Raw genomic sequence first — 27,481 nt, 5'->3', positions numbered from 1 at the left:
TCAATTTTCAATTAATTTTGTGTTATGCGGATTCACGCTATGTGCGTTTTTTATACCTTTTTGGCCTTATACGTTTGAATCTATGGGATGTTTTATATATCTTGGAGCCTCCATTCTTGTCGACTGGTGGTCCTTGTGAGAAGATTTTTTTACCCAATTCTACCAACGCCTATATCCATCTGGGCCTTATTATCTTTGGTGAAGAATCACCGACAAGTCTGTTTGATTCATAGGGCGTATGTCCTACTGAATCCACTTTTTCCGGTAAGCCTCAGTGTTATTGGTGGCGGTGCTCCATCCCTCCCTTTTTCATGCACATTTAGCAGTGGCTTGATAATTACCATTTGGGGCTTCAAGATACATATGTTTTGGACATTTCCATTTTCATCAAACACTTTTTTCTCACTCAGTGGACTCTTTCTTTGTTCATTCATTTTTTCTATTATTGCTTTTGTGTTTATTATAAAATTGTTCATTGTATTTTATGTGTATGGTATATATTGGTTTAATCACCTGACATAACTACATTTATATGTATGGTATACATTGGTTAAATCACCTGATATCACTGCATTCTATATGCATGTTATACATCGGTTTAATCACCTGTTATCATTATTTCAATACTGCACATGTATAATGTTTGATATCTTCACAATTATTCTAATTTTTATATATTTTAGATGTGTATTAGGTCATCTATGTACTTTAGACTACCCATTTAAATTTTAAATTGTCACTAGTGCTGCACCATCACTTTCCTATTTCACGGTCCAGCATACCTGGGGTTCTGGACCTATACTACTTGATGTGCCTGTTTTAACTCTTTAATTGTGAGTAGCCTTTTATTGGGGACATTATAGCGTTTAATCCTGCTGCACTTAGAGGCGCTTCTCTTTTGTTTTTGTCCTATATGTATCCAGAGCATGCTACAGCTCTACAAGGAGCTTGCCCTAGTGTTGGATATGATTGGACTTATAATGGACTCACATTTTATAATCTTATAATTTTTGCTTTAGTAGGTTAGGTTATACTGACCATACCTTTGGGCGTATAATCTCTTCCTTTTTACTTGCCTGTTAGGTGGGACCAGAAAATGCTATCTTCTACTGACTTTACCATTTTCAGAGATTAAAGGTATACCCAAGCATTTACCCCCCCCCCCCAAAAAAAAAAACATTTTATGAGTGCCCCAACATCCATGTAAATACACCTACATACATGAGCCCATGTATAAAAACGCTTACTAGGCACAACCTTCTCTTTTATATTTCACAAAAAAACTATTGGGTAATATATTGCATTTGTGGCACTAACATTAACCTTAGTATATTTTTTACTGAACATTTGTGATTGATAAACTGTTACGCTAGTATTCTAATACATTGTGACATAAAAAAATTGGAAATATCACCATTTTATTCTCCAGGGTCTCAACTTAATACTCACTGTTTGTGATTTTAACTAATCTTCAGACCTAAAATGATTATTTTAAGATGTATTAAACCACCCCCCTTAAAAATGTAGCAATCGAGTACCACGTCCTTCTCATCATGTAAACTGGCCTTTCAGGTTGTCATCTCTGTATCCCCAATGAGCAGATATCCTTCGCTTCCTGTCTTAGGAACATTACTTCTGTTCTGGTGAAACCAGTGAACTTTTGGATCTCCATTTTCTGCTTCGGCAACAACTGATTCTGATACAGGAAGTGAGGGGAATTCTAGCCCGTGAGGACATAAACGACAATGAAGACCAAGACCATCATTCAAGTAGCATGTTAGAGGGGGTTAAAGGGTAACATTGATGTGTATCCCCAACTGGAGTCATCTCCCCAAAACTTCCTGTCCAAATGACCGATGTCAGACAAAGCAGAATGTATGGTAAACATGACCTTTTAATTTCAATCCTTAGTCAGGACTTTTTAAAACAGCATTTCACAACCTTTATATCCGTGAGGAACCCTTGAAATAGTTTAAGATATACAAGGATCCCTTGCTTCAAAGAATTCTACTAGGTTGGCTGTCCAATCAATATGCCACATATTGACAGAGGTACCCCTTGGTAACACTCCCATGTCTTTTTTTCTTCATTTTAACCATCTCTCTATCAAGCGATACAAGAACGCTCTTTTATTTCACCTAGTGAACACAACCAAATGCATTCCGGCCCCTTAGAAGCAGACTTCTCCACCGACTCTCACTGTCTCAATGGTTCTCTTGGGTCAACGACCTCATGCTATTTGAGGACCTGACCACTTCTCTGTACTACAGGGAAGAATGATTTGAAAAAACTTGGCTCTACTTGTGAGATTTCTGCACTACATCAGAGTATAGTTCTCATCTTCAGTAGGGCATCGGTTAGCATGAAGTCTTCTTAGTTCCTTCCTCTTTTATAGCACGGCTCTCTAGGTATTTGCAATCTTGTGCTACATTCCCCTCTGGCTGAAGGCTATAGGGATCCTACGAGCCCTTCTTCCCCTCTCCACCACGCTCCTCCTTCCCCTTTTTTATCTTTTCTTTTCCTCTTCCCCCATTATTATTATGCCCAAACCATCCTCTGTACCCCTGTGTTTGTTGATTTTGATTTCTAGACCTCTAGGTTGTCAGCACCATTCTTGCCTTTGATGGGCTACTTGGTATATAAAGAAACCTGTTCATATATTTTGATCATCAGGTCTCTTGTTTGAAGGCCACAATTTTTGAAATTCTTTCCTATACTTGGCAGTTTCATAGGGGCATTGGGTATTATTTACAGGTTTAACATTCATACTTTTACACTGTAGCCGCGGCCGCATTAGCGCTAAAGCGCCACTCATTTTAGCAGCGTTTTAGCACTGTTTAAGTGGCGCTTTTCAGCCGCTAGCAGGGTGCTTTTAACCCCCACTAGCGGCCTTAGAAAGGGTTAAAAGTGCCCTTGTTGCAGCACTTCCGAATCGCTTTTCAGGCACTTCAGAAGCGCTGCCCATGCATTCCAAGGGGCAGGTTTGGGAGCGCTGTATACAGCGCTCCCAAACCGCCCTAAAAATGCTGCTAACGGGACTTTTTTCCTGTCCCACAAGCGCACCTCCCCAGTGTGAAAGCACTCGGGCTTTCACACTCGGAAGGCAGTTTTCAGGCACTATTTCTAGCTCTAAAACGCTTGAAAGGGGTCTTAGTGTTGAACATCCTGTCTTCTTCATGTTCATTTGCTGAACGGTGGTTTGTTTCTCATTGGCTCTGTACCTGAGAGCTTTCTTGAGATAAAGAGTATAATAAAAAAAAAAAAAAAAATGTATCTAGAGCTCATAGTACGTTAGTGTTATTAATAACCTGAATAAAGTTTTAACCACTTCCATACCACAAGCCATCATATGATGTCCTGGGCTTTCAGTGGTGTTATCTGAATGATGCCTGCAGCTGCAAGCATCATTCAGATATCATTTTTTTCAGCCAGCGATTCCCTACACCAAAGGAACAATCATAGCTGCTGTTCAGCCGATTGATCGTTCTTACAGGCCGCCCTCCGGTGCTTCTCCCGGGTCGCCCGTACGATTGGCAAACCGAAGAAGTTAGCCATAGAGATTTATGAGGGATAGATGGTCCCTGGCAATCTCTATGACTCTCTGAGGCCCGGGCGGGACGTTATGACATCATGTCTGGGCCGGCAAAAGTAAACAAAGCCGGGGACTCAGCTGCAAAGCATCACATCATTAATTTTTTTTTTTTTTTGATCTGATGCTTATAGACCCCACATCTCTCCATAAAGAGGACCTGTCACGCACTACTCCTATTACAAGGGATGTTTACATTCTTTGTAATAGGAATAAAAGTGATACAAAAAGTTTTTTTAAAGGGAAAGTGTGAAAAAAAAAGAAAGAAAATAAAATACACAATAAAAAAATGTAAGCGCCCGCATGCTCACACACAGAAGCGAACACATACATAAGTAGTCTGCATATGAAAACGACATTCAAACCACACATGTGAGGTATCATTACGAACGTTAGAGTGAGAGCAATAATTCTAGCCCAAGACCTCCTCTATAACTCTAAAAAGGTAACCTGTAAAAAAATTTAAAGTGTCACCTATGGAGATTTTTAAGTACTACAATTTTTAAGTTTGGCGCCATTCCACGAGTGCACAATTTTAAAGCATTCACATTATACAAAAAAATTGGGCTAACTTTACTGGGTTTTTTTTGTTTTTTTTTGTTTTTTTTATTCATGAGTTTTTCTTTTTTCCCCCAAAAAATTGCGTTTGAAAAATTGCTACGCAAATACCTTGTGACATAAAAACTTGCAAGCGCCATTTTATTCCCTAGGGTCTCAGCTAAAAAAATATATATAATGTTTGGGGGTTCTAAGTAATTTTCTAGCAAAAAAATTATGATTTTTACATATAGGAGAGGAGTGCTGGAATTTGCACGGTATGGAAGTGGTATAAATGAATAATGTGGTGTACCCAACATATTTGATAAATAGGACAGATAATTTTGTTACTGACCCCCTACAAAATTATTTTCAGTAATATTCCTAAAATGAATGATAACTGCAGGTAGACAGTAAAAATTGTGGTGTCCTCTAACGTTAGTGATCTGTGTAACAGGACTGACCTGAAGACTTTAGATGCCAGTATACGCCAGAATACAGTGGGCCACAGGAAATGTGATTTTTTTTTTGTGCACTGAGACACATTCTGGCGCACTGTGTAAGGCAACCTATTCAAAATGATTGTGCTGTAACACACCTCAAAGCACAAAAAGGTCTACTTGCATATTTTTGCAGCACATTGCAAGGCATTTTATGTGCTGCAGTGAACTATAATGTATCTGTGTTATGGATGTAAGTTGAGATGACATTTAAAATGAGTGGCACTCCAACACACAAATGCATGCACGGTACGCTACTGCTTTTGCACCACGCCCCTATGACTTTGTTAAAGATCTGCCAACCTAAAAAGATATGACTTCTCTGGCACTTACCTGAGCAGGTTGTGCTGAATTTGAGTGCTCTTGGGCCCGACAGGCAAACACAGAAAGACTAACGGAAACGGAAAACTGCAGCAGATATGTAAGAATGAAAATTCCACGGAGAATATGGCCTCCAGTCTGTGCATGCAAATAAACACATTAGAGGGTCAGTACACCCAAAATGTATATATCAGAGTTTGGTTTATCCTGCAAAGTTACACAGCCTGACAGTCTCTTCTTTCGCTTGAGAACTTATTTTATAGAGCTAATAGGTGGAATAGCTGGAACACTCAAAACTCCCCAGTGTCAGAAACAGAGTCGGGAATCATGACACGGACATATCTTTGTTGGGGCACATAACAAATTTACAGCTGAAGTTTAGAGAAAGAAAAAAAAATTCTCTGCAGGGATACCTGCCCTCTTCCTGTCTCTGAACTTCTGGTGCGACAATGGTTAACAGTAGTGATGATCTGACTTTTGCCCATTCAGCCCTAGGATCAGCAGGAACCAAGCATAGTAGAAGCAGTATTTGGAATGCTTCTATATTGGACAGTAGGAATAAAAATAGAGCTTTTTATCCAACCGTACATCCAGAGCACCTTTAAGCAGTTGCAGCAATTTTTTTTTTTCTTTTGATTCTGTCACTGGTTCTTAAGGAAGCAGTGGGTGCTTGCACCTGCAGTTTCCCTAAGAACAGCTGACGCCACTGGAAATCCCCACCATGTAAGCAAAGCAGCAGGGATAGCAGTGGCGCCACTGGCCATATCTGGGCAAAGATATCACTGATATCCCCACTCCCTTCTCTTGTATAGCTGATATAAGGCTCGAGGAGCTATCATTCTGCTCAATTTACTGCCGGGATCAGTCATGTGCACCAGGTCATCATTTTTTTTTTACCTGTGAATTGCCTGGCAACAAGCATCTCAGTTTATTTCTGGGTGGCATCCTCTTTTTTTGTGAATGAGTAGAGGTATTTTGTACCTAATACTCATTCACAAAAAGGAGAGCTAGTATCTGGAGCACCCTTTATTATTAAAGGAGGATTCTGAAAAGTCCCCCCACCCACAGACCCTCACAACCACTGGCCAGGGTTAGGGAGAGGCCCTGGAGTTTAATCAGTCACAGGATTCTCCCCACCATTCACAGATCATGTTACAAACAGTGTGATCAGTAAAAGAACATTTCTCAGTGGAGGAGGAGGAAAGAGGGAGTGTGTCCCCATCTGACCATCTGTATTCCTGTTCTGCCTGAAGATTCAAAACTGTTAACGATTGTAGCATTGGAAGTCCAGAGCCAGGAAGAGGACGGGACATCCTTGCAGTAAAGATTTCTCCAGGATCCTGCTGCCTTCAAAATGTGGAACATCCTTCATTACAGGCATATGAGGTAATTAAAGATATAGGATTTTTTTTTAAGCTAAACTTCAGTTTTAAGAAGTCAGTAGCTGGCTGAACCCACCTGGCTCCTCCTATGACTAAAATATGACCTTTTTGACATGACTCGATATGTAAAAGCGTTGTTTAACCAGTAAACAAAAATTACAGTTAAACAAGTAAGTTTTGACGTGCCTAGTCGAAAAAAAACAAAAAAATATATATATTTTCCTGGTATCTCTCTCTGCCTCTATTAGGCTAAACTTAGTTTTTGGCTTCACTGTAGTTAGTGGAGCAAGGATCAGTTTTTGTCTGGTCAGCATTTGATACGCTTGGTGTTTGATTGCTTCTGTCTGTTTCTGAAGGGAGCTTACGGAATATAGAACAGGGAGGGTCAATCATTCAGTTATGACTACTTATCAGACTTCGACCAATCCCTGGGAGGAGGCAACCAGATGGTAGCTGAGGAAGGCGATAAATATTTGGGGGGTATTTCCAGAGGGTTTTTTCCTCTACAGGCAGGGTTCTAGTTCTCATGGGGCTGCCACCCTTAGGAGATAACTAGTGAGACAAGAAATTTGCAGTCTGAACCTCAGCAGCTGCTTGGCTTATTGCCAAGAGAAAATTACTAAAGGATTTTTGCTGGAGGTCACTATCCTGAAGTTCTAGTCTTGAGATCTTGAGAAGGCTCTTTTGTCTCTATCATTGAAGAGTGTCATGTGGAAGCTGGATGGCAGTCAGGTCCTGGGACATTATGAGTCAGACCTGGTTTTAGGACTTTCACGTGTACTTGCAGCTATGAGGATTTCTACTAATAAGTTTGTCTTCCTGTTGATTCGGACATCATTTTGGAGTATTCTGCACCCTTATTTCCTCATGTCCAAGTTTCTGCAAATAAAATGCCCAAAAAAAACATCCCCTATACTGAGCTAGTGATGTTGGTGTGCTTGAAACAGTGTCTGTGGGAGGCAGCCTCTGTATAAGCAAGGGAGACCTGGGCATTTTCTCAGCAGCCCATCCCGGGGTGGGCACTACACTGGGGATAATAAATCAAGGTTAACAGGTATATATGAAGAGGATTTTGGTTGGCTTGCCTCCTTTGGGGTGTGTATGTATCACGGAATGGACATAAAATGATTATAGTCAGAAATTCACTGTATCTAAGTGGCTGGATTAATGTCCTCCAGAGCCTTGGACAGAGGTAGGCAGGAGGTAAGTGCCTGTAGGGGGGATGGCTCAGCTTAGGGTAATTTAAGTGGCTAGGTGCCTGGGCTGGGGCAACTTTATAAAACTCCTGAACTTGCCCTTATCAATGCCAATTAATGCCAGCATGTGAGATAGAGATACTTACAATTAAACCACTACAGTCATAATAACCATAGCAATAATAATAAACAAAGTAATCCACAAAGTTCAGTATCACTCCAAGAACTGAGAAAATGGATATCGTAATGCTCAAGCCCAGGGAGCCTTGTATCTGTAAAAAAACATAAGGACACTTTTCTTAAAAGTTCATCTTAATCTTATTGCATTTTGTTTTGGGCAGAATACACACTGTCAACTTCTAATTATATTGTAATAATACCAGGTGTAAACAGGCAATACATAGGCTTGGAAGAACCACAATATCATTTCTACTAGCTTGTATGTGCTGCATTTTGCTGATCTGCACTCTAGAAGCAGCAACATTAGGTTCATCAGATAGTATGGAACCTGGCTCTAGAGTATTGCACTTCTCTGCACAGACTAAGAGAGTTTAAGGCTGATTTACTAAAGGATTTGATTATGTTCACACAATAAAATGAAAAGTTTCACTTTGATTTTCCAATTATGTGACAAGAAAATCCTTGTTTAGTTATTTCATCCGTGGGTGGTCAGCCAATCAGTTGGTCACCCACTTCCTGATTGGCCAGGAAGAGGATCAGTGTGACAATAGCGAATATCCATTTGCTATTGTCACAAAACCGGGTGGAGCCTACCCTTTTTTGAAGTCTATTAGAGCCTCTGGCTCTAATCACGTGCTTCAAAAAAAAGAAATACCCCATTGGAATCCACACGTCCGGCTCCCTGATGTAGATTAGGGGGCTGGAGCCCATGCTCCCCTAATGGACGGGCAGCCACTGAGGTAGAGCATTGTTTTTAGCAGCAGCATTGTCACTGTAGTGAACATGCTCGTTCAGTTAGTTCTTGGGCATGCTATCAGAACTGTGCATGCCTTTCGCAGATCTGGCCGGCAGCCCAATGGCCAACTGAGTGTGCCTGACAGGCTGACAACATTACTGCTAATTGCGAAGCAGTGGCTTAGTGTTGTCAGTCTGAAACAGGAAGTGCTGTTATTGGCAGAATTTGAAGGTAAGGAACTTTGCATCAGATTCCCAAAAATTATTTTTGCTTAAAGAGGAGCTCCAGTCTCACCCCCCATAAAATGAAAAATCATCAGCTGCAAATACTGTACCTACTGACTTTTAATATAAGGACACTTACCTCTCCAGGGATCCAGTGATGTCCACACCCGAACCGATTCTTCAATTGACTTTGGGTGCAGGCGCCAGCATCTTAGGTAAGGGAAACCGGCAGTGATGCCTTCCAGCTTCACAGCCAGTTTCCTGCTGAGCATGTGCAAGCCACTCTTTATTTTCTGAATTGTCCAGCAGTCTTCTGGGATCTGTGTGTGCCCCAGAAGGCTGCGGGGGGGGGGGACAAACATCCTAACAGATCGCCGCGGCATCTGACCCAGAAGTGGGAGTGAGTACCTGTCAAAATCAGGTACCTGCTCCCCCTCAAAAAGTGGCAAATGTGGCAGTGGAGGATGCAAACAAGTGGAACTTCCCCCTTTTGGGTGAAGTTCTGCTTTAGAAGAACTATACAGTAAGAAATGATGCTAAACATAAATAATGAATATACTGTATATAGAAAATTAGAGGTTGCGCTATTCAATCATATAAATTCAATGAATTAAAATTAAACAGTCCACAAATGATAAACATCAATGTGAGCTTGCGTAAAAAAATCGGTCCACAAGTGAAGTGAAAAAATAACTTCTGATCACGATCTCCACCATCCACCACTGAAGTGATACAGATATTGTAAGGGTGGCTAGATGGTACCATAGGATGCGGCACCTCATCCCCAAAATAATCAAAAGACTAATGGATATGTGGACAGGGGATTATAACGGTGCTAGGGTCAAAAGGTATAAAGGAGAAATACACGAAAAAGAGAGGTGTAAAAGGCAAAAAATTACAAAGTTTATTGATAATAATACATGGGTAGAAAATTACACATAAAGCACTTAACATTTAAAATAAGTACGTATACTGTATGTGACCCAAAGAATGATGAGGTAGGCCAGATGGAGATGGCCGTCGAGTGGGGAGGGCTCGATTTCCTACATGTTTCGCCAAGACATTGGCTTCTTCAGGGAACAAGAGCTCAAAAACTGAATATGTAAAACAGTTCTGTATATGGGATATAGAAAACATCATGTAAGCAAAATTGTTTATCAGTACAGTACTTGGTATACACAAAAAAGAGTTAATATTGTGGCTGGACAGTCATGCGCCCCACAGGTCCCACTGAACTCCGGTGACGCAAACGTACCTGGGACGTCGGCGCCAAAGGGGGGGGGGGAGGCCGCACGGAGGCGTCACCGCGAGGGAGCAAGCAGGCCGCGCCGTATAATGTGCCTGCAGGGGGCATACAGTAGACCTGGCGATGGAATGTATTGACAGTATATGAGTAATTATACACTTTTACATACGAGAGAATAGAAATAAAACAATTACGCATAAATCGCATTAGGCTAAGAAGATATATAAAAATATATATATGGATCAGTGTATCTGTATCTCTAGGAAAGGTATAAACTTACGTCTTTCTTTAAAAACGGTAGAATGGAGTGGACACTAAGTGCCTGTGGATAGGTGCACACACACAGCAAGGTAGTCGCCAAGGTAAACGAGATCAGCAATCAGTTGAAAAAGGGCCTAAATAAAGGAGTGGATTGCTTTAGGGGTAATACTGGTGATCACTCTGAACTTCAGGAAAGTCAAGGAGGTACTTACTTAGTAAAGTGAACTGTCAAATAGAAATCTCATGTTGGTGCAGTCACATACATGAAATGCTGAGCTTGAAGATTATAAATCGATTTTTTGAAAAGGGCAGTAATCACAAAATGTCCTACAGAGAGTAGATGTGAAAGAAAGAGAAATTGGAACAATTGGATTTTGTTGAGCAAAGACAGGACTGCTGAGAAGACAGAGAGCATATTACCTAGTCCGCCATATAGCAGACAATGTTGCTCAAGGGGATCGATGCTGACCGAAAAAGTGAATGACAAATCCAGAGTGACTCCTGTAAAGGATGTTTAGGAGCATGGTAAGTGATACACTAAGGAAAAAGTTGTTGTTAAATGCCATAAAGGAAAGAGATTACCTTATTGCTGTGTGCAGAGCGAGTGCAGGCACGTCCCTCGTCCAACAAGGAACTGAGGGACTGGCCGGTTACTTGTATACCCCCCACACCTGATCAGATGCTGATCAGGTGTGCGGACGCCAAGTGAGGGGCATCCGCGCCTGCGCACAGCGCGATGCCACGGAACTACACGTTCCGTCATGCACCGCGCGCGCATGCTCAGAACAGGCGGACCGTGGGGCGAATGGGAGAGCGAGACGCCACGGAATGGGAGGTACCAAGGCGCCACCCCCTCCCATCAGCCGATGGGAAGCGAAGGACCAGAGAGTCTGAGACCGACGCGGACACCCTGGGCAGACTGAGATCTGCCCTGGGCGTCCGTACAGGCATAAACAGCGCTGGCAGTGCAACTCCCAAGAGGGAAGCCAGCGCCGCGACCACCTGCCTCCCCCAAAAGGCCCCGAGAGGCCAGAAAACAGATGCGATCCGGCAGTGGGGCAACAAGCGCATGAAAGATAGTGGGCGGAGACACAGGATGGGGGGGCAAGGCCCATACTAGCCCGACAATCCACATGGGTCACTGGGGATGTCAGGAAGTGCCTGTGTGCCAGCACACAATGTCCAGCCACAAAGTGCATAACATGCATAGAGAACCACCGGGTCCTGGTAGTACAGTCAAACATGTAATAAGAGAAGAAAAAGAAAGCAATACTCATATGACATAGGCTTACATAAAGAAACATATGGGTCAGAAAATTATGTTGGTACGATATCGAGGGAATTTTACATATCTATGAGTACAAACAGGAATTTATGAATTAAACAAAGATTCCAAAATCAAATAAAGAATGTTAGTGAGAAGGGAATACATTCATAACAGATAACAGTGTCAAAGTGGTGTGAGATATCTTAGAAGGAGCTATAAAAGAAACCACAAATGGAGCCATGGCAAAAGAATGAAAGGCAAGAAAGACTAGAAAACCAGAGAAGGGGAAAGGGACAAGGGAAGGGGATACAGGACACTGGGGAAGGGGGAACAGATACGAGGAAAAGGAGGATGGAAACTATAAGCGACGCTGACTGAGGGGTGGGCATAGAGGAAAGAAATACATGGTGTATGCGAGTATAGTTCATGGAGGAATAGGTATTAACCACTTGAGCCCCGGACCATTATGCTGCCTAAGGACCAGAGGTCTTTTTCCAATTTGGCACTGCGTTGCTTTAACTGCTAATTGCGCGGTCATGCAATGCTGTACCCAAACGAAATTTGCGTCCTTTTCTTCCCACAAATAGAGCTTTCTTTTGATGGTATTTGATCACCTCTGCAGTTTTTATTTTTTGCGCTATAAACGGAAAAAGACCAAAAATTTTGAAAAAAAATGATATTTTCTACTTTTTGTTATAAAAAAAATCCAATAAACTAAATTTTAGTCATACATTTAGGCCAAAATGTATTCGGCCACATGTCTTTGGTAAAAAAAATGTCAATAAGCGTATATTTATTGGTTTACGCAAAAGTTATAGCGTCTACAAACTAGGGTACATTTTCTGTAATTTACACAGCTTTTAGTTTATGACTGCCTATGTCATTTCTTGAGGTGCTAAAATGGCAGGGCAGTACAAAACCCCCCCAAGTGACCCCATTTTGGAAAGTAGACACCCCAAGGAAATTGCTGAGAGGCATGTTGAACCCATTGAATATTTATTTTTTTTGTCCCAAGTGATTGAATAATGACAAAAAAAAAAAAAAAATATTTACAAAAAGTTGTCACTAAATGATATATTGCTCACACAGGCCATGGGCCTATGTGGAATTGCACCCCAAAATACATTCAGCTGCTTCTCCTGAGTATGGGGATACCACATGTGTGGGACTTTTTGGGAGCCTAGCCGCGTACGGGGCCCCGAAAACCAATCACCACCTTCAGGATTTCTAAGGGTGTAAATTTTTGATTTTACTCCTCACTACCTATCACAGTTTCGGAGGCCATGGAATGCCCAGGTGGCACAAAACCCCCCCAAATGACCCCATTTTGGAAAGTAGACACCCCAAGCTATTTGCTGAGAGGCATGGTGAGTATTTTGCAGCTCTTATTTGTTTTTGAAAATGAAGAAAGACAAGAAAAAACATTTTTTTTTTTCTTTTTTCAATTTTCAAAACTTTGTGACAAAAAGTGAGGTCTGCAAAATACTCACTATACCTCTCAGCAAATAGCTTGGGGTGTCTACTTTCCAAAATGGGGTCATTTGGGGGGGTTTGTGCCACCTGGGCTTTCCATGGCCTCCGAAACTGTGATAGGCAGTGAAGAGTGAAATCAAAAATTCACGCCCTTAGAAAGCCTGAAGGCGGTGCTTGGTTTTCGGGGTCCCGTACGTGGCTAGGCTCCCAAAAAGTCTCACACATGTGGTATCCCCGTACTCAGGAGAAGCAGCAGAATGTATTTTGGGGTGTAATTTCACATATTCCCATGGCATGTTTGAGCAATATAACATTTAGTGACAACTTTGTGCAAAAAAAATGTGTCTCTTTCCCGCAACTTGTGTCGCAATATAAAATATTCCATGGACTCGACATGCCTCTCAGCAAATAGCTTGGGGTGTCTACTTTCCAAAATGGGGTCATTTGGGGGGGTTTTGAACTGTCCTGGCATTTTATGCACAACATTTAGAAGCTTATGTCACACATCACCCACTCTTCTAACCACTTGAAGACAAAGCCCTTTCTGACACTTGTTTACATGAAAAAGTTTTTTTTTTTTTTGCAAAAAAAATTACTTTGAACCCCCAAACATTATATATTTTTTTAAAGAAAATGCCCTACAGATTAAAATGGTGGGTGTTTCATTTTTTTTTTTCACACAGTATTTGCGCAGCGATTTTTCAAACGCATTTTTTGGGGAAAAAACACACTTTTTTAAATTTTAATGCACTAAAACACACTATATTGCCCAAATGTTTGATGAAATAAAAAAGATGATCTTAGGCCGAGTACATGGATACCAAACATGACATGCTTTAAAATTGCGCACAAACGTGCAGTGGCAACAAAATAAATACATTTTTAAAAGCCTTTAAAAGCCCTTACAGGTTACCACTTTAGATCTACAGAGGAGGTCTACTGCAAAAATTACTGCCCTCGATCTGACCTTCGCGGTGATACCTCACATGCATGGTGCAATTGCTGTTTACGTTTGACGACAGACCGCCGATTGCGTTCGCCTTAGCGCGAGAGCAGGGGGCGACAGGGGTGCTTTTTTTTTTTTTTTTTTTTTTTCTTTATTATTTTTCTGCTTTTTTTATCTTATTTTTAAACTGTTCCTTTCATATTTTTTTTTTTTAATCATTTTTATTGTTATCTCGGGGAATGTAAATATCCCCTATGATAGCAATAGGTAGTGACAGGTACTCTTTTTTGAAAAAATTGGGGTCTATTAGACCCTAGATCTCTCCTCTGCCCTCAAAGCATCTGACCACACCAAGATCGGTGTGATAAAATGCTTCCCCAATTTCCCAATGGCGCTATTTACATCCGGCGAAATCTAAGTCATAAAATGCTCGTAGCTTCCGGTTTCTTAGGCCATAGAGATGTTTGGAGCCACTCTGGTCTCTGATCAGCTCTATGGTCAGCTGGCTGAATCACCGGCTGCATTCTCAGGTTCCCTGTTGAGACAGGAGAGCCAGAGAAAAACACGGAAGACGGTGGGGGGGGGGCATTCCCTCCCACGGCTTGTAAAAGCAGTCTAGAGGCTAATTAGCTGCTAGGATTGCTTTTACATGAAAGCCGACCGCTGGCTGAAAAGAATGATACCAAGATGATACCTAAACCTGCAGGCATCATTCTGGTATAACCACTCAAAGTCGTGAATGGCGTACCTGAAGACAAAAAAATGGTTAACAATAAAGCACAGTAAACGGTAAAGTATAAAAAATTGCATACCTGAAAAAGCAAACATGATAAAACATAATAACAATAAAACATTGCAGAATAGAATACAGTAAAAAAGAGCAGAACAATAGAGAGAGAATAGAGAGAGAGAGAACAATAAAACGACAACTATTTTTTTTTATTTTATATATATATTTTTTTTTTGACACTTTTTTTGTAACTAACTTTTGTAACTGTAACCGGTTCCAGGTTCGGGTCTCTCAAAATGCGATGGCATCTTGGGAGACCCTGTGAAAGTGTGTCTAGTCTGTGCAATGCTGTACCCTACGCTAATACTCAACTAGTGAATGGTAGCGTTCAAAACATTCACCAATGCAAAGACCAGGATTGTCAGGACAGGAGGGACAATAATAGCGGGTGTCACGCCTATATCCGCGCTTCCTGCAGACACAACATCTTTTTTGGGGGGGGGTTCGTTGGGTAGGGGTACTCGGGAGGACATAAAGAAAATGCCTCTCATGCAGCCGACTGCATTTGATTGGGGATGTGAATGGGGGAAGTACGGGCGCTGCACAAGTGGTGGGTTCCCAATTAGGATTGGCAAATGCAGCAGGAAGGGCATTATGGGCACGACGGGCCTGTGTTTGTCTTCTTGGTGGCAGCGGGACACTACTTGTGCTTGCCACCTCACCAGCTTGAACTGCACTTATGGGACTGGCCACGTCACCAAGTGTTACTGCAGTGCTGGTTTGACTACGACCGGAGTGTACTAGGCCGCTGGTGCTTGCCAGTTCACCAAAACGCTACCAAAAAAACTGTTAGCGATCGCAGGGATCAAGGCCTGACTCTGCGAACGCTGCAGTTATGTGTTTAGTGTTTTGTAAGTGTCAGTGATCGATCGATACTGCACTTGGGTGGGCTGGGCTGGGCCGGGCGGAGGGGCAAAACACAGGTGCTAGCAGGTATCTGGGCTGATCCCGCTAACACTGCGTTTTTGGGAACCCTAAACTGCTGGGGACGCTAGTATAGATGTGATCGGATCAGATATTGATCCGTTCAGATACTATACCACTAAGGGAGGTGTATGCTGCGTGCGTGGGTGTTAGCGGTACTGGCGCTAACCTGACGCTGCCTGGGGCTGGTGCTTGCCAGTTCACCAAAACGCTACCAAAAAAACTGTTAGCGATCGCAGGGATCAGGTCTGACTCTGCGAACGCTGCAGTTATGCGTTTAGTGTTTTGTAAGGGACAGTGATCGATCGATACTGCACTTGGGTGGGCCGGGCGGAGGGGCAAAACGCAGGTGCTAGCAGGTATCTGGGCTGATCCCGCTAACACTGCGTTTTTGGGAACCCTAAACTGCTGGGGACGCTAGTATAGATCTGATCGGACCAGATATTGATCCGTTCAGATACTATACCACTAAGGGAGGTGTACGGTGCGTGCTTGGGTGTTAGCGCTACTGGCGCTAACCTGACGCTGCCTGGTGCTTGCTTGCCAGTTCACCAAAATGCTACCAAAAAAACTGTTAGCGATCGCAGGGATCAGGCCTGACTCTGCGAACACTGCAGTTATGCGTTTAGTGTTTTGTAAGTGACAGCGATCGATCGATACTGCACTTGGGTGGGCCGGGCGGAGGGGCAAAACGCAGGTGCTAGCGGGTATCTGGGCTGATCCCGCTAACACTGCGTTTTTGGGAACCCTAAACTGCTGGGGACGCTAGTATAGATCTGATCGGATCAGATATTGATCCGATCAGATACTATACCACTAAGGGAGGCGTATGCTGCGTGCGTGGGTGTTAGCGGTACTGGCGCTAATCTGACGCTGCCTGGGGCGACGCATATCACCGCCGGGCGATCAGGGGGCTAAACCTTTATTCGGTAATAAACGGCGGGTGCCCTGACACTATAAAAAATAAACGAACTAACCAGCGTCAACCGTAACGTTTATACGGTGATCAGTGGTGAAAGGGTTAACTAGGGGGCAATCAAGGGGTTAAAACATTTATTAGATAGTATATGGGGGTCCCTGACACTATAAAACGCTGACGGCGAACCTAAATATTTACGTCCCTAACTAGCGTCACCAGTGACACTAATACAGCGATCAGAAAAATGATCGCTTAGCAACACTGGTGACAGGGGGTGATCAAGGGGTTAAAACTTTATTAGGGGGGGTTAGGGGGGTACCCTAGACCTAAAGGGGGGTAATACTAACTGTCCCAACACTGTAACTGTCACAAACTGACACTATGCAGTAATCAGAAAAAAAAAAAAAAAAAAAAACCTGCTGGTGTCAGTTTGTGACAGGGGGGGGGGGTGATTGGGGGGGATCGGGGTGTTTTGTATGCCTGGCATGTTCTACTGTGTGTGTGTGTGTGTTGTGCACTTACATTGATGTCTTCTCCCCTCGGCGCTGGAACGGAATACCGAGCTGAGGGGAGATGACATCATTTCCATTGCTGCTGATTAGCATACAGCAGCAAAGGAATGTTCCCATTGGCCGGCGGCGATCGCGAGGGGGGGGCCACGAACGGATGGCCTCCCCCTCATCTCGGATCGCCGGGGAACAGAACGGGACCGCCTCGGGCGGCGGGGGGGGGTCCGAACGGACCCCCCACCCGCGGAAGGCAAATCACGTACATGTACGTGATTTTGCCTGCCCGTGCCGCTTTGCCGACGTAAATCGGCGTTAGGCGGTCCTTAAGTGGTTAAAGAAAGGGTTTGAAACTAATATATTCGTTGAGTCCTGGAAAGTTGGTAGCATTTAGTATGTGGATCCATGTGACATATGTGCATCTGTCACTAACTCTCAAGTGGTGAACCTGCCTGATGGAAATACTCATACCATTAGACACCGTGTCACCTGTGCCACCGTAGGTGTCGTGTATTTGGCTCAATGCCAATGCGGCTCATACTACGTTGGCAAAACTAAGCGTTTATTCCAGACCCGTATCCGTGATCATATTAAACCGTTATACAAAAACATTACCACAATTGCCATCAATAGGCACATTGCTGCCCAGCACAATTCTGACCCCCATGTCATTTTATTTTCCGCACTCGAACATGTTCCTCCACATATGAGAGGCGGCAGCATTGATAGTAAGCTACTACGACTCGAAACAAAATGGATCCACATACTAAATGCTACCAACTTTCCAGGACTCAACGAATATATTAGTTTCAAACCCTTTCTTTAATACCTATTCCTCCATGAACTATACTCGCATACACCATGTATTTCTTTCCTCTATGCCCACCCCTCAGTCAGCGTCGCTTATATTTTCCATCCTCCTTTTCCTCGTATCTGTTCCCCCTTCCCCAGTGTCCTGTATCCCCTTCCCTTGTCCCTTTCCCCTTCTCTGGTTTTCTAGTCTTTCTTGCCTTTCATTCTTTTGCCATGGCTCCATTTGTGGTTTCTTTTATAGCTCCTTCTAAGATATCTCACACCACTTTGACACTGTTATCTGTTATGAATGTATTCCCTTCTCACTAACATTCTTTATTTGATTTTGGAATCTTTGTTTAATTCATAAATTCCTGTTTGTACTCATAGATATGTAAAATTCCCTCGATATCGTACCAACATAATTTTCTGACCCATATGTTTCTTTATGTAAGCCTATGTCATATGAGTATTGCTTTCTTTTTCTTCTCTTATTACATGTTTGACTGTACTACCAGGACCCGGTGGTTCTCTATGCATGTTATGCACTTTGTGGCTGGACATTGTGTGCTGGCACACAGGCACTTCCTGACATCCCCAGTGACCCATGTGGATTGTCGGGCTAGTATGGGCCTTGCCCCCCCATCCTGTGTCTCCGCCCACTATCTTTCATGCGCTTGTTGCCCCACTGCCGGATCGCATCTGTTTTCTGGCCTCTCGGGGCCTTTTGGGGGAGGCAGGTGGTCGCGGCGCTGGCTTCCCTCTTGGGAGTTGCACTGCCAGCGCTGTTTATGCCTGTACGGACGCCCAGGGCAGATCTCAGTCTGCCCAGGGTGTCCGCGTCGGTCTCAGACTCTCTGGTCCTTCGCTTCCCATCGGCTGATGGGAGGGGGTGGCGCCTTGGTACCTCCCATTCCGTGGCGTCTCGCTCTCCCATTCGCCCCACGGTCCGCCTGTTCTGAGCATGCGCGCGCGGTGCATGACGGAACGTGTAGTTCCGTGGCATCGCGCTGTGCGCAGGCGCGGATGCCCCTCACTTGGCGTCCGCACACCTGATCAGCATCTGATCAGGTGTGGGGGGTATACAAGTAACCGGCCAGTCCCTCAGTTCCTTGTTGGACGAGGGACGTGCCTGCACTCGCTCTGCACACAGCAATAAGGTAATCTCTTTCCTTTATGGCATTTAACAACAACTTTTTCCTTAGTGTATCACTTACCATGCTCCTAAACATCCTTTACAGGAGTCACTCTGGATTTGTCATTCACTTTTTCGGTCAGCATCGATCCCCTTGAGCAACATTGTCTGCTATATGGCGGACTAGGTAATATGCTCTCTGTCTTCTCAGCAGTCCTGTCTTTGCTCAACAAAATCCAATTGTTCCAATTTCTCTTTCTTTCACATCTACTCTCTGTAGGACATTTTGTGATTACTGCCCTTTTCAAAAAATCGATTTATAATCTTCAAGCTCAGCATTTCATGTATGTGACTGCACCAACATGAGATTTCTATTTGACAGTTCACTTTACTAAGTAAGTACCTCCTTGACTTTCCTGAAGTTCAGAGTGATCACCAGTATTACCCCTAAAGCAATCCACTCCTTTATTTAGGCCCTTTTTCAACTGATTGCTGATCTCGTTTACCTTGGCGACTACCTTGCTGTGTGTGTGCACCTATCCACAGGCACTTAGTGTCCACTCCATTCTACCGTTTTTAAAGAAAGACGTAAGTTTATACCTTTTCTAGAGATACAGATACACTGATCCATATATATATTTTTATATATCTTCTTAGCCTAATGCGATTTATGCGTAATTGTTTTATTTCTATTCTCTCGTATGTAAAAGTGTATAATTACTCATATACTGTCAATACATTCCATCGCCAGGTCTACTGTATGCCCCCTGCAGGCACATTATACGGCGCGGCCTGCTTGCTCCCTCGCGGTGACGCCTCCGTGCGGCCCCCCCCCCCCTTTTGGCGCCGACGTCCCAGGTACGTTTGCGTCACCGGAGTTCAGTGGGACCTGTGGGTCGCATGACTGTCCAGCCACAATATTAACTCTTTTTTGTGTATACCAAGTACTGTACTGATAAACAATTTTGCTTACATGATGTTTTCTATATCCCATACACAGAACTGTTTTACATATTCAGTTTTTGAGTTCTTGTTCCCTGAAGAAGCCAATGTCTTGGCGAAACATGTAGGAAATCGAGCCCTCCCCACTCGACGGCCATCTCCATCTGGCCTACCTCATCATTCTTTGGGTCACATACAGTATACGTACTTATTTTAAATGTTAAGTGCTTTAAGTGTAATTTTCTACCCATGTATTATTATCAATAAACTTTGTAATTTTTTGCCTTTTACACCTCTCTTTTTCGTGTATTTCTCCTTTATACCTTTTGACCCTAGCACCGTTATAATCCCCTGTCCACATATCCATTAGTCTTTTGATACAGATATTAGTGCCTCCACCAACAGCTAAAGGGCTTGCTTACCAGCTCCAATTGGTCAGACACACTTATGCCTTGCCTTGGTATCTTTCCTTGTGCCCTGATCCTGAACCTGAGAAGACCTGTACCTGTTCCTGAAACCTGTTACCCGAGTACCTGATCCTGTATCCCTGTCCTGATCCCAGTCCTGTCCCACCTGTTGCCTTGCATCCCTGCCCTGCAGTCTGCATCCTATCCCTGTCCTGTGTTCCTTACCCCATCTGCTGATTCCCCGTTGATGACCCTGGCCTGGCTTACGTCTCTGATTCTGGAACTGACCTTTGTTTATCTACTGATCCTCTGTGCATCACCCTGTCCTGGCTATTGTTTATGATCCTGGTATTTCTCATTTATTGTACATATCTGTCTGTTGTTATTTGTGGGTCTCTGTCTGTTGGTTGGTTTATTGCACTGTGTGGTTGTATTTATATTATTCACTTCCCTTAATAAATCATTATATTTCACTTATACACGTTTGGGTTTCCTCTGTTGCAGTCCACACAGTTCTGGTCTTATCTGATACGTGACACCGACCAAGGCCTTTATCCAGGTCCAGATGGTCTCAGCACTTGATGCCGTAAAGCATATGGTAGTATCTCAAAAGAACAAAGTGCTCCACATAGTGTAAACTCTTAGTGAGTTTATTAAATTAAAAAAGAAGAAGGCCCTCTGACGACGTCACCTTATGATGAAACGAATAGGGTGGAACGATGCACTGACGTCACCAATCCCATATGGACCCTAGAGAATGGGTTTTTCCGTGTGGTGGCCGACACACGAGATATCTAAGGAGCTTTTATATCAGCAAAAAAATTGTATAATCATATTGTGCCAACTAAACAAAAAAAGCAGCCAACATAACCAACAGACAAATGGTGAAAAGTAAAAATATAAAAATGTGGTGCTAAAGAGAAACAGTGTCCGTTATCGGGCAACCACCAACCAGAATATTCGTCTGGAGTTTAACTGCACAAAAAAGTTTTATTGAGATGGAACTCAACTAAACATGGATCAACAAGTGTATCAACAAAATTCCACGTGTATAGGTAGGTGTAGCAACTAGTGAATAAAATATCAAAACTACGTGCTAGAACACATGTAGCTAGTGCCCATAAAATAAGAGTTCAATAACTCTCTGTGAAAATCATAAACTGATAAACATCTGCGTATTCTCTGAAGAGCATATTTGAAAAAATGTGACAGGGAACATGGAAGTGTGTACTCCTAAAAAAATATAACGACAATGAATTGCAAAGGTACACTTTCATATAACCATTAGTAAGCTTGAAAATGGATGGATGTAGTCACAACCAATGCAAATTAGGTGTAATCAGAACGTCAAAACAAATTAGTGTTTGCCAAAGTGTTCAATAATGTATACGTTCAATGTTAATAGAGACCAGCTCCAATACTTCCAATGAGTTGAATCCCCCTGGTCTATAATGACTGGGATAGACCTTAAAGTGACATGGCATCGGTAGATATATGTAAACGGTTGAATTACCCTTACCGGAATAGGTGGAGTCCCTAGCCGGGGGCTGGGAGTCAGACAGGCCTTATATTGCAGTCATCCAGGGATGGTTATCCCACCAGAGATAGATGCGGAACTTTATCCGGGTACAGTGGAGCGTGATGACAGCTACTCACCGATCATCCCAATATTAATCTTGCAATCTTGAAATCTCCTTGGTGCAGATATTTATGCGATGATATATGTATTCAGAATGCAGGTCAACCCAAGGGGTGTGTATCCCTCAAATAAAAAGAATGGAAAAAATCCTCCACATAGTGTGAATCCGCTTCATAAAAAACGTTTTAATGAGATAAAAAAATGGTGCTCTGGTTCCCAAACAAACAGGACCCAGATAGAGACTGACAGTATAAAAATCGCTTTAAAAAAATGTGGCTCAGCAGGCATAACGGACCCGACGCGTTTCGTCCGCATGAACTTCAACTGGGGTGTATGCCTGCTTGCCACTATCACCCTTATATATGTAAAGTATAATAACAAACCTTCAAACACCTGATATCGCCATGTGAAGCGTAACTTCTGGGTTCACCGGAATGGCGTCCTGGACGTTATCCATAAGAGAAGGTGGGCCAATAGGGAGTCGATAGAGGACCAAGCCTCGATCCAAACATCCAATAAAAAATCCCCCTCATGGTCGCATCCTGTTGGCAGATCTTGTTGTCACTCCAGACAGAGGACTTGAATGTGGCACATAACATTTCTTCTTTTCCTCTTAGTGAAATAGAGATGAAGGTTTTAACCACTTGAGCCCCGGACCATTATGCTGCCTAAGGACCAGAGGTCTTTTTCCAATTTGGCACTGCGTCGCTTTAACTGATAATTGCGCGGTCATGCAATGCTGTACCTAAACGAAATTTGCGTCCTTTTCTTCCCATAAATAGAGCTTTCTTTTGATGGTATTTGATCACCTCTGCAGTTTTTATTTTTTGCGCTATAAACGGAAAAAGACCGAAAATTTTGAAAAAAAATGATATTTTCTACTTTTTGTTATAAAAAAAATCCAATAAACTAAATTTTAGTCATACATTTAGGCCAAAATGTATTCAGCCACATGTCTTTGGTAAAAAAAATTTCAATAAGCATATATTTATTGGTTTGCGCAAAAGTTATAGCGTCTACAAACTAGGGTACATTTTCTGTAATTTACACAGCCTTTAATTTATGACTGCCTATGTCATTTCTTGAGGTGCTAAAATGGCAGGGCAGTACAAACCCCCCCCAAATGACCCCATTTTGGAAAGTAGACACCCCAAGGAAATTGCTGAGAGGCATGTTGAACCCATTGAATATTTATTGTTTTTGTCCCAAGTGATTGAATAATGACAAAAAAAAAAAAAAAAAAAAAATATTTACAAAAAGTTGTCACTAAATGATATATTGCTCACACAGGCCATAGGCCTATGTGGAATTGCACCCCAAAATACATTCAGCTGCTTCTCCTGAGTATGGGGATACCACATGTGTGGGACTTTTTGGGAGCTTAGCCGCGTACGGGGCCCCGAAAACCAAGCACCGCCTTCAGGATTTCTAAGGGTGTAAATTTTTGATTTCACTCTTCACTGCCTATCACAGTTTCAGAGGCCATGGAATGCCCAGGTGGCACAAACCCCCCCCCAAATGACCCCATTTTGGAAAGTAGACACCCCAAGCTATTTGCTGAGAGGCATATTGAGTCCATGGAATATTTTATATTTTGACACAAGTTGCGGGAAAGTGACACTTTTTTTTTTTTTTTTGCACAAAGTTGTCACTAAATGATATATTGCTCACACAGGGCATGGGCATATGTGGAATTGCACCCCAAAATACATTTAGCTGCTTCTCCTGAGTATGGGGATACCACATGTGTGGGACTTTTTGGGAGCCTAGCCGCGTACGGGGCCCCGAAAACCAAGCACCGCCTTCAGGATTTCCAAGGGTGAAAATTTTTGATTTCACTCTTCACTGCCTATCACAGTTTCGGAGGCCATGGAATGCCCAGGTGGCACAACCCCCCCCCCCAAATGACCCCATTTTGGAAAGTAGACACCCCAAGCTATTTGCTGAGAGACATGGTGAGTATTTTGCAGCTCTCATTTGTTTTTGAAAATGAAGAAAGACAAGAAAAAACTTTTTTTTTTTTCTTTTTTCAATTTTCAAAACTTTGTGACAAAAAGTGAGGTCTGCAAAATACTCACTATACCTCTCAGCAAATAGCTTTGGGTGTCTACTTTCCAAAATTGGGTCATTTGGGGGGGTTTTGTGCCACCTGGGCTTTCCATGGCCTTCGAAACTGATAGGCAGTGAAGAGTGAAATCAAAAATTCACGCCCTTAGAAAGCCTGAAGGCGGTGCTTGGTTTTCGGGGTCCCGTACGCGGCTAGGCTCCCAAAAAGTCTCACACATGTGGTATCCCCGTACTCAGGAGAAGCAGCAGAATGTATTTTGGGGTGTAATTTCACATATTCCCATGGCATGTTTGAGCAATATATCATTTAGTGACAACTTTGTGCAAAAAAAAAAAAAAAATTTGTCTCTTTCCCGCAACTTGTGTCGCAATATAAAATATTCCATGGACTCGACATGCCTCTCAGCAAATAGCTTGGGGTGTCTACTTTCCAAAATGGGGTCATTTGGGGGGGTTTTGAACTGTCCTGGCATTTTATGCACAACATTTAGAAGCTTATGTCACACATCACCCACTCTTCTAACCACTTGAAGACAAAGCCCTTTCTGACACTCATTGTTTACATGAAAAAGTTATTTTTTTTTGCAAAAAAATTACTTTGAACCCCCAAACATTATATATTTTTTTAAAGCAAATGCCCTACAGATTAAAATGGTGGGTGTTTCATTTTTTTTTTCACACAGTATTTGCGCAGCGATTTTTCAAACGCATTTTTTGGGGAAAAAACACACTTTTTTAAATTTTAATGCACTAAAACACACTATATTGCCCAAATGTTTGATGAAATAAAAAAGATGATCTTAGGCCGAGTACATGGATACCAAACATGACATGCTTTAAAATTGCGCACAAACGTGCAGTGGCAACAAAATAAATGCATTTTTAAAAGCCTTTAAAAGCCTTTACAGGTTACCACTTTAGATTTACAGAGGAGGTCTACTGCAAAAATTACTGCCCTCGATCTGACCTTCGCGGTGATACCTCACATGCATGGTGCAATTGCTGTTTACATTTGACGACAGACCGCCGTTTGCGTTCGCCTTAGCCGGAGAGCAGGGGGCGACAGGGGTGCTTTTTTTTTTTTTTTTTTTTTTCTTTATTATTTTTTTGCTTTTTTATCTTATTTTTAAACTGTTCCTTTCATTTTTTTTTTTTTTTAATCATTTTTATTGTTATCTCGGGGAATGCAAATATCCCCTATGATAGCAATAGGTAGTGACAGGTACTCTTTTTTGAAAAAATTGGGGTCTATTAGACCCTAGATCTCTCCTCTGCCCTCAAAGCATCTGATGACACCAAGATCGGTGTGTTAAAATGCTTCCCCAATTTCCCAATGGCGCTATTTACATCCGGCGAAATCTAAGTCATAAAATGATCGTAGCTTCCGGTTTCTTAGGCCATAGAGATGTTTGGAGCCACTCTGGTCTCTGATCAGCTCTATGGTCAGCTGGCTGAATCACCGGCTGCATTCTCAGGTTCCCTGTTGAGACAGGAGAGCCAGAGAAAAACACGGAAGACGGTGTGGGGGGGGGGGGCATTCCCTCCCACGGCTTGTAAAAGCAGTCTAGAGGCTAATTAGCCACTAGGATTGCTTTTACATGAAAGCCGACCGCTGGCTGAAAAGAATGATACCAAGATGATACCTAAACCTGCAGGCATCATTCTGGTATAACCATTCAAAGTCGTGAATGGCGTACCTGAAGACAAAAAAATGGTTAACAATGGTTAACAATAAAGCACAGTAAACAGTAAAGTATAAATAATTACATACCTGAAAAACAAACATGATAAAACATAATAACAATAACAATAACAATAAAACATTGCAGAATAGAATACAGTAAAAAAAGAGCAGAACAATAGAGAGAGAGAATAGAGAGAGAGAGAGAACAATAAAACGACAACTATTTTTTTTTATCTTATATATATATATATTTTTTTTTACACTTTTTTTGTAACTAACTTTTATAACTGTAACCGGTTCCAGGTTCGGGTCTCTCAAAATGCGATGACATCTTGGGAGACCCTGTGAAAGTGTGCCTAGTCTGTGCAATGCTGTACCCTACGCTAATAACTAGTGCATGGTAGCGTTCAAAACATTCACCAATGCAAAGACCAGGATTGTCAGGACAGGAGGGACAATAATAGCGGGTGTCACGCCTATATCCGCGCTTGCTGCAGACACAACATCTTTTTTGGGGGGGGTTCGTTGGGTAGGGGTACTCGGGAGGACATAAAAATGCCTCTCATGCAGCCGACTGCATTTGGTTGGGGATGTGAATGGGGGAAGTACGGGCGCTGCAGAAGCGGTGTGTTCCCAATTAGGATTGGCGAATGCAGCAGGAAGGGCACTATGGGCATGACGGGCCTGTGTTTGTCTTTTTGGTGGCAGCCGGACACTACTTGTGCTTGCCACCTCACCAGCTTGAACTGCACTTATGGGACTCGCCACGTCACCAAGTGTTACTGCAGCGCTGGTTTGACTACGACCGGAGTGTACTAGGCCGCTGGTGCTTGCCAGTTCAATAAAAAGCTTCCAAAAAAACTGTTAGCGATCGCAGGGATCAGGCCTGTCTCTGCAAACACTGCAGTTATGCGTTTAGTGTTTTGTAAGTGACAGTGATCGATCGATACTGCACTTGGGTGGGCTGGGCTGGGCCGGGCGGAGGGGCAAAACGCAGGTGCTAGCAGGTATCTGGGCTGATCCCGCTAACACTGCGTTTTTGGGAACCCTAAACTGCTGGGGACGCTAGTATAGATCTGATCGGATCAGATATTGATCCGTTCAGATACTATACCACTAAAGGAGGCGTATGCTGCGTGCGTGGGTGTTAGCGGTACTGGCGCTAACCTGACGCTGCCTGGGGCCGGCGCTTGCTAGTTCACCAAAATGCTACCAAAAAAACTGTTAGCGATCGCAGGGATCAGGCCTGACTCTAACGCTGCAGTTATGCGTTTAGTGCCTTGTAAGTGACAGTGATCGATCGATACTGCACTTGGGTGGACTGGGCTGGGCTGGGCTGGGCCGGGCGGAGGGGCACAACGCAGGTGCTAGCAGGTATCTGGGCTGATCCCGCTAACACTGCGTTTGTGGGAACCCTAAACTGCTGGGGACGCTAGTATAGATCTGATCGGACCAGATATTGATCCGTTCAGATACTATACCACTAAGGGAGGTGTATGGTACGTGCGTGGGTGTCAGTGGTACTGGCGCTAATCTGGCGCAGCCTGGGGCTGGTGCTTGCCAGCTCACCAAAATGCTACCAAAAAAACTGTTAGCGATCGCAGGGATCAGGCCTGACTCTGCGAACGCTGCAGTTATGCGTTTAGTGTTTTGTAAGTGACAGTGATCGATCGATACTGCACTTGGGTGGGCCGGGCGGAGGGACAAAACGCAGGTGCTAGCAGGTATCTGGGCTGATCCCACTAACACTGCGTTTTTGGGAACCCTAAACTGCTGGGGACGCTAGTATAGATCTGATCAGATCAGATATTGATCCGT

The 27,481-nt window shown here is 43.1% G+C and overlaps 1 protein-coding gene across 1 annotated transcript in view; it reads right to left on the bottom strand.

Annotated features, from left to right (window-relative positions):
- Positions 1–27,481, bottom strand: part of LOC141106377 (membrane-spanning 4-domains subfamily A member 4A-like) — a 58,973-nt gene that overhangs the window by 13,414 nt on the left and 18,078 nt on the right. Inside the window, exons 5-6 of the mRNA XM_073597108.1 lie at positions 7,672–7,797; positions 4,960–5,085 (exon numbers count right to left, since the gene is read on the bottom strand). Of these exons, the coding sequence (XP_073453209.1) occupies positions 4,960–5,085; positions 7,672–7,797 (252 nt within the window). The remainder of the gene's footprint in view (positions 1–4,959; positions 5,086–7,671; positions 7,798–27,481) is intronic.

The sequence above is a fragment of the Aquarana catesbeiana genome, linkage group LG08 (assembly GCF_042186555.1).
Source record: "Aquarana catesbeiana isolate 2022-GZ linkage group LG08, ASM4218655v1, whole genome shotgun sequence".
NCBI lineage: Eukaryota > Metazoa > Chordata > Amphibia > Anura > Ranidae > Aquarana > Aquarana catesbeiana.
The sequence above is the reverse complement of the archived record's forward strand: the minus strand, read 5'-3'. Positions and strand labels throughout refer to the sequence as shown.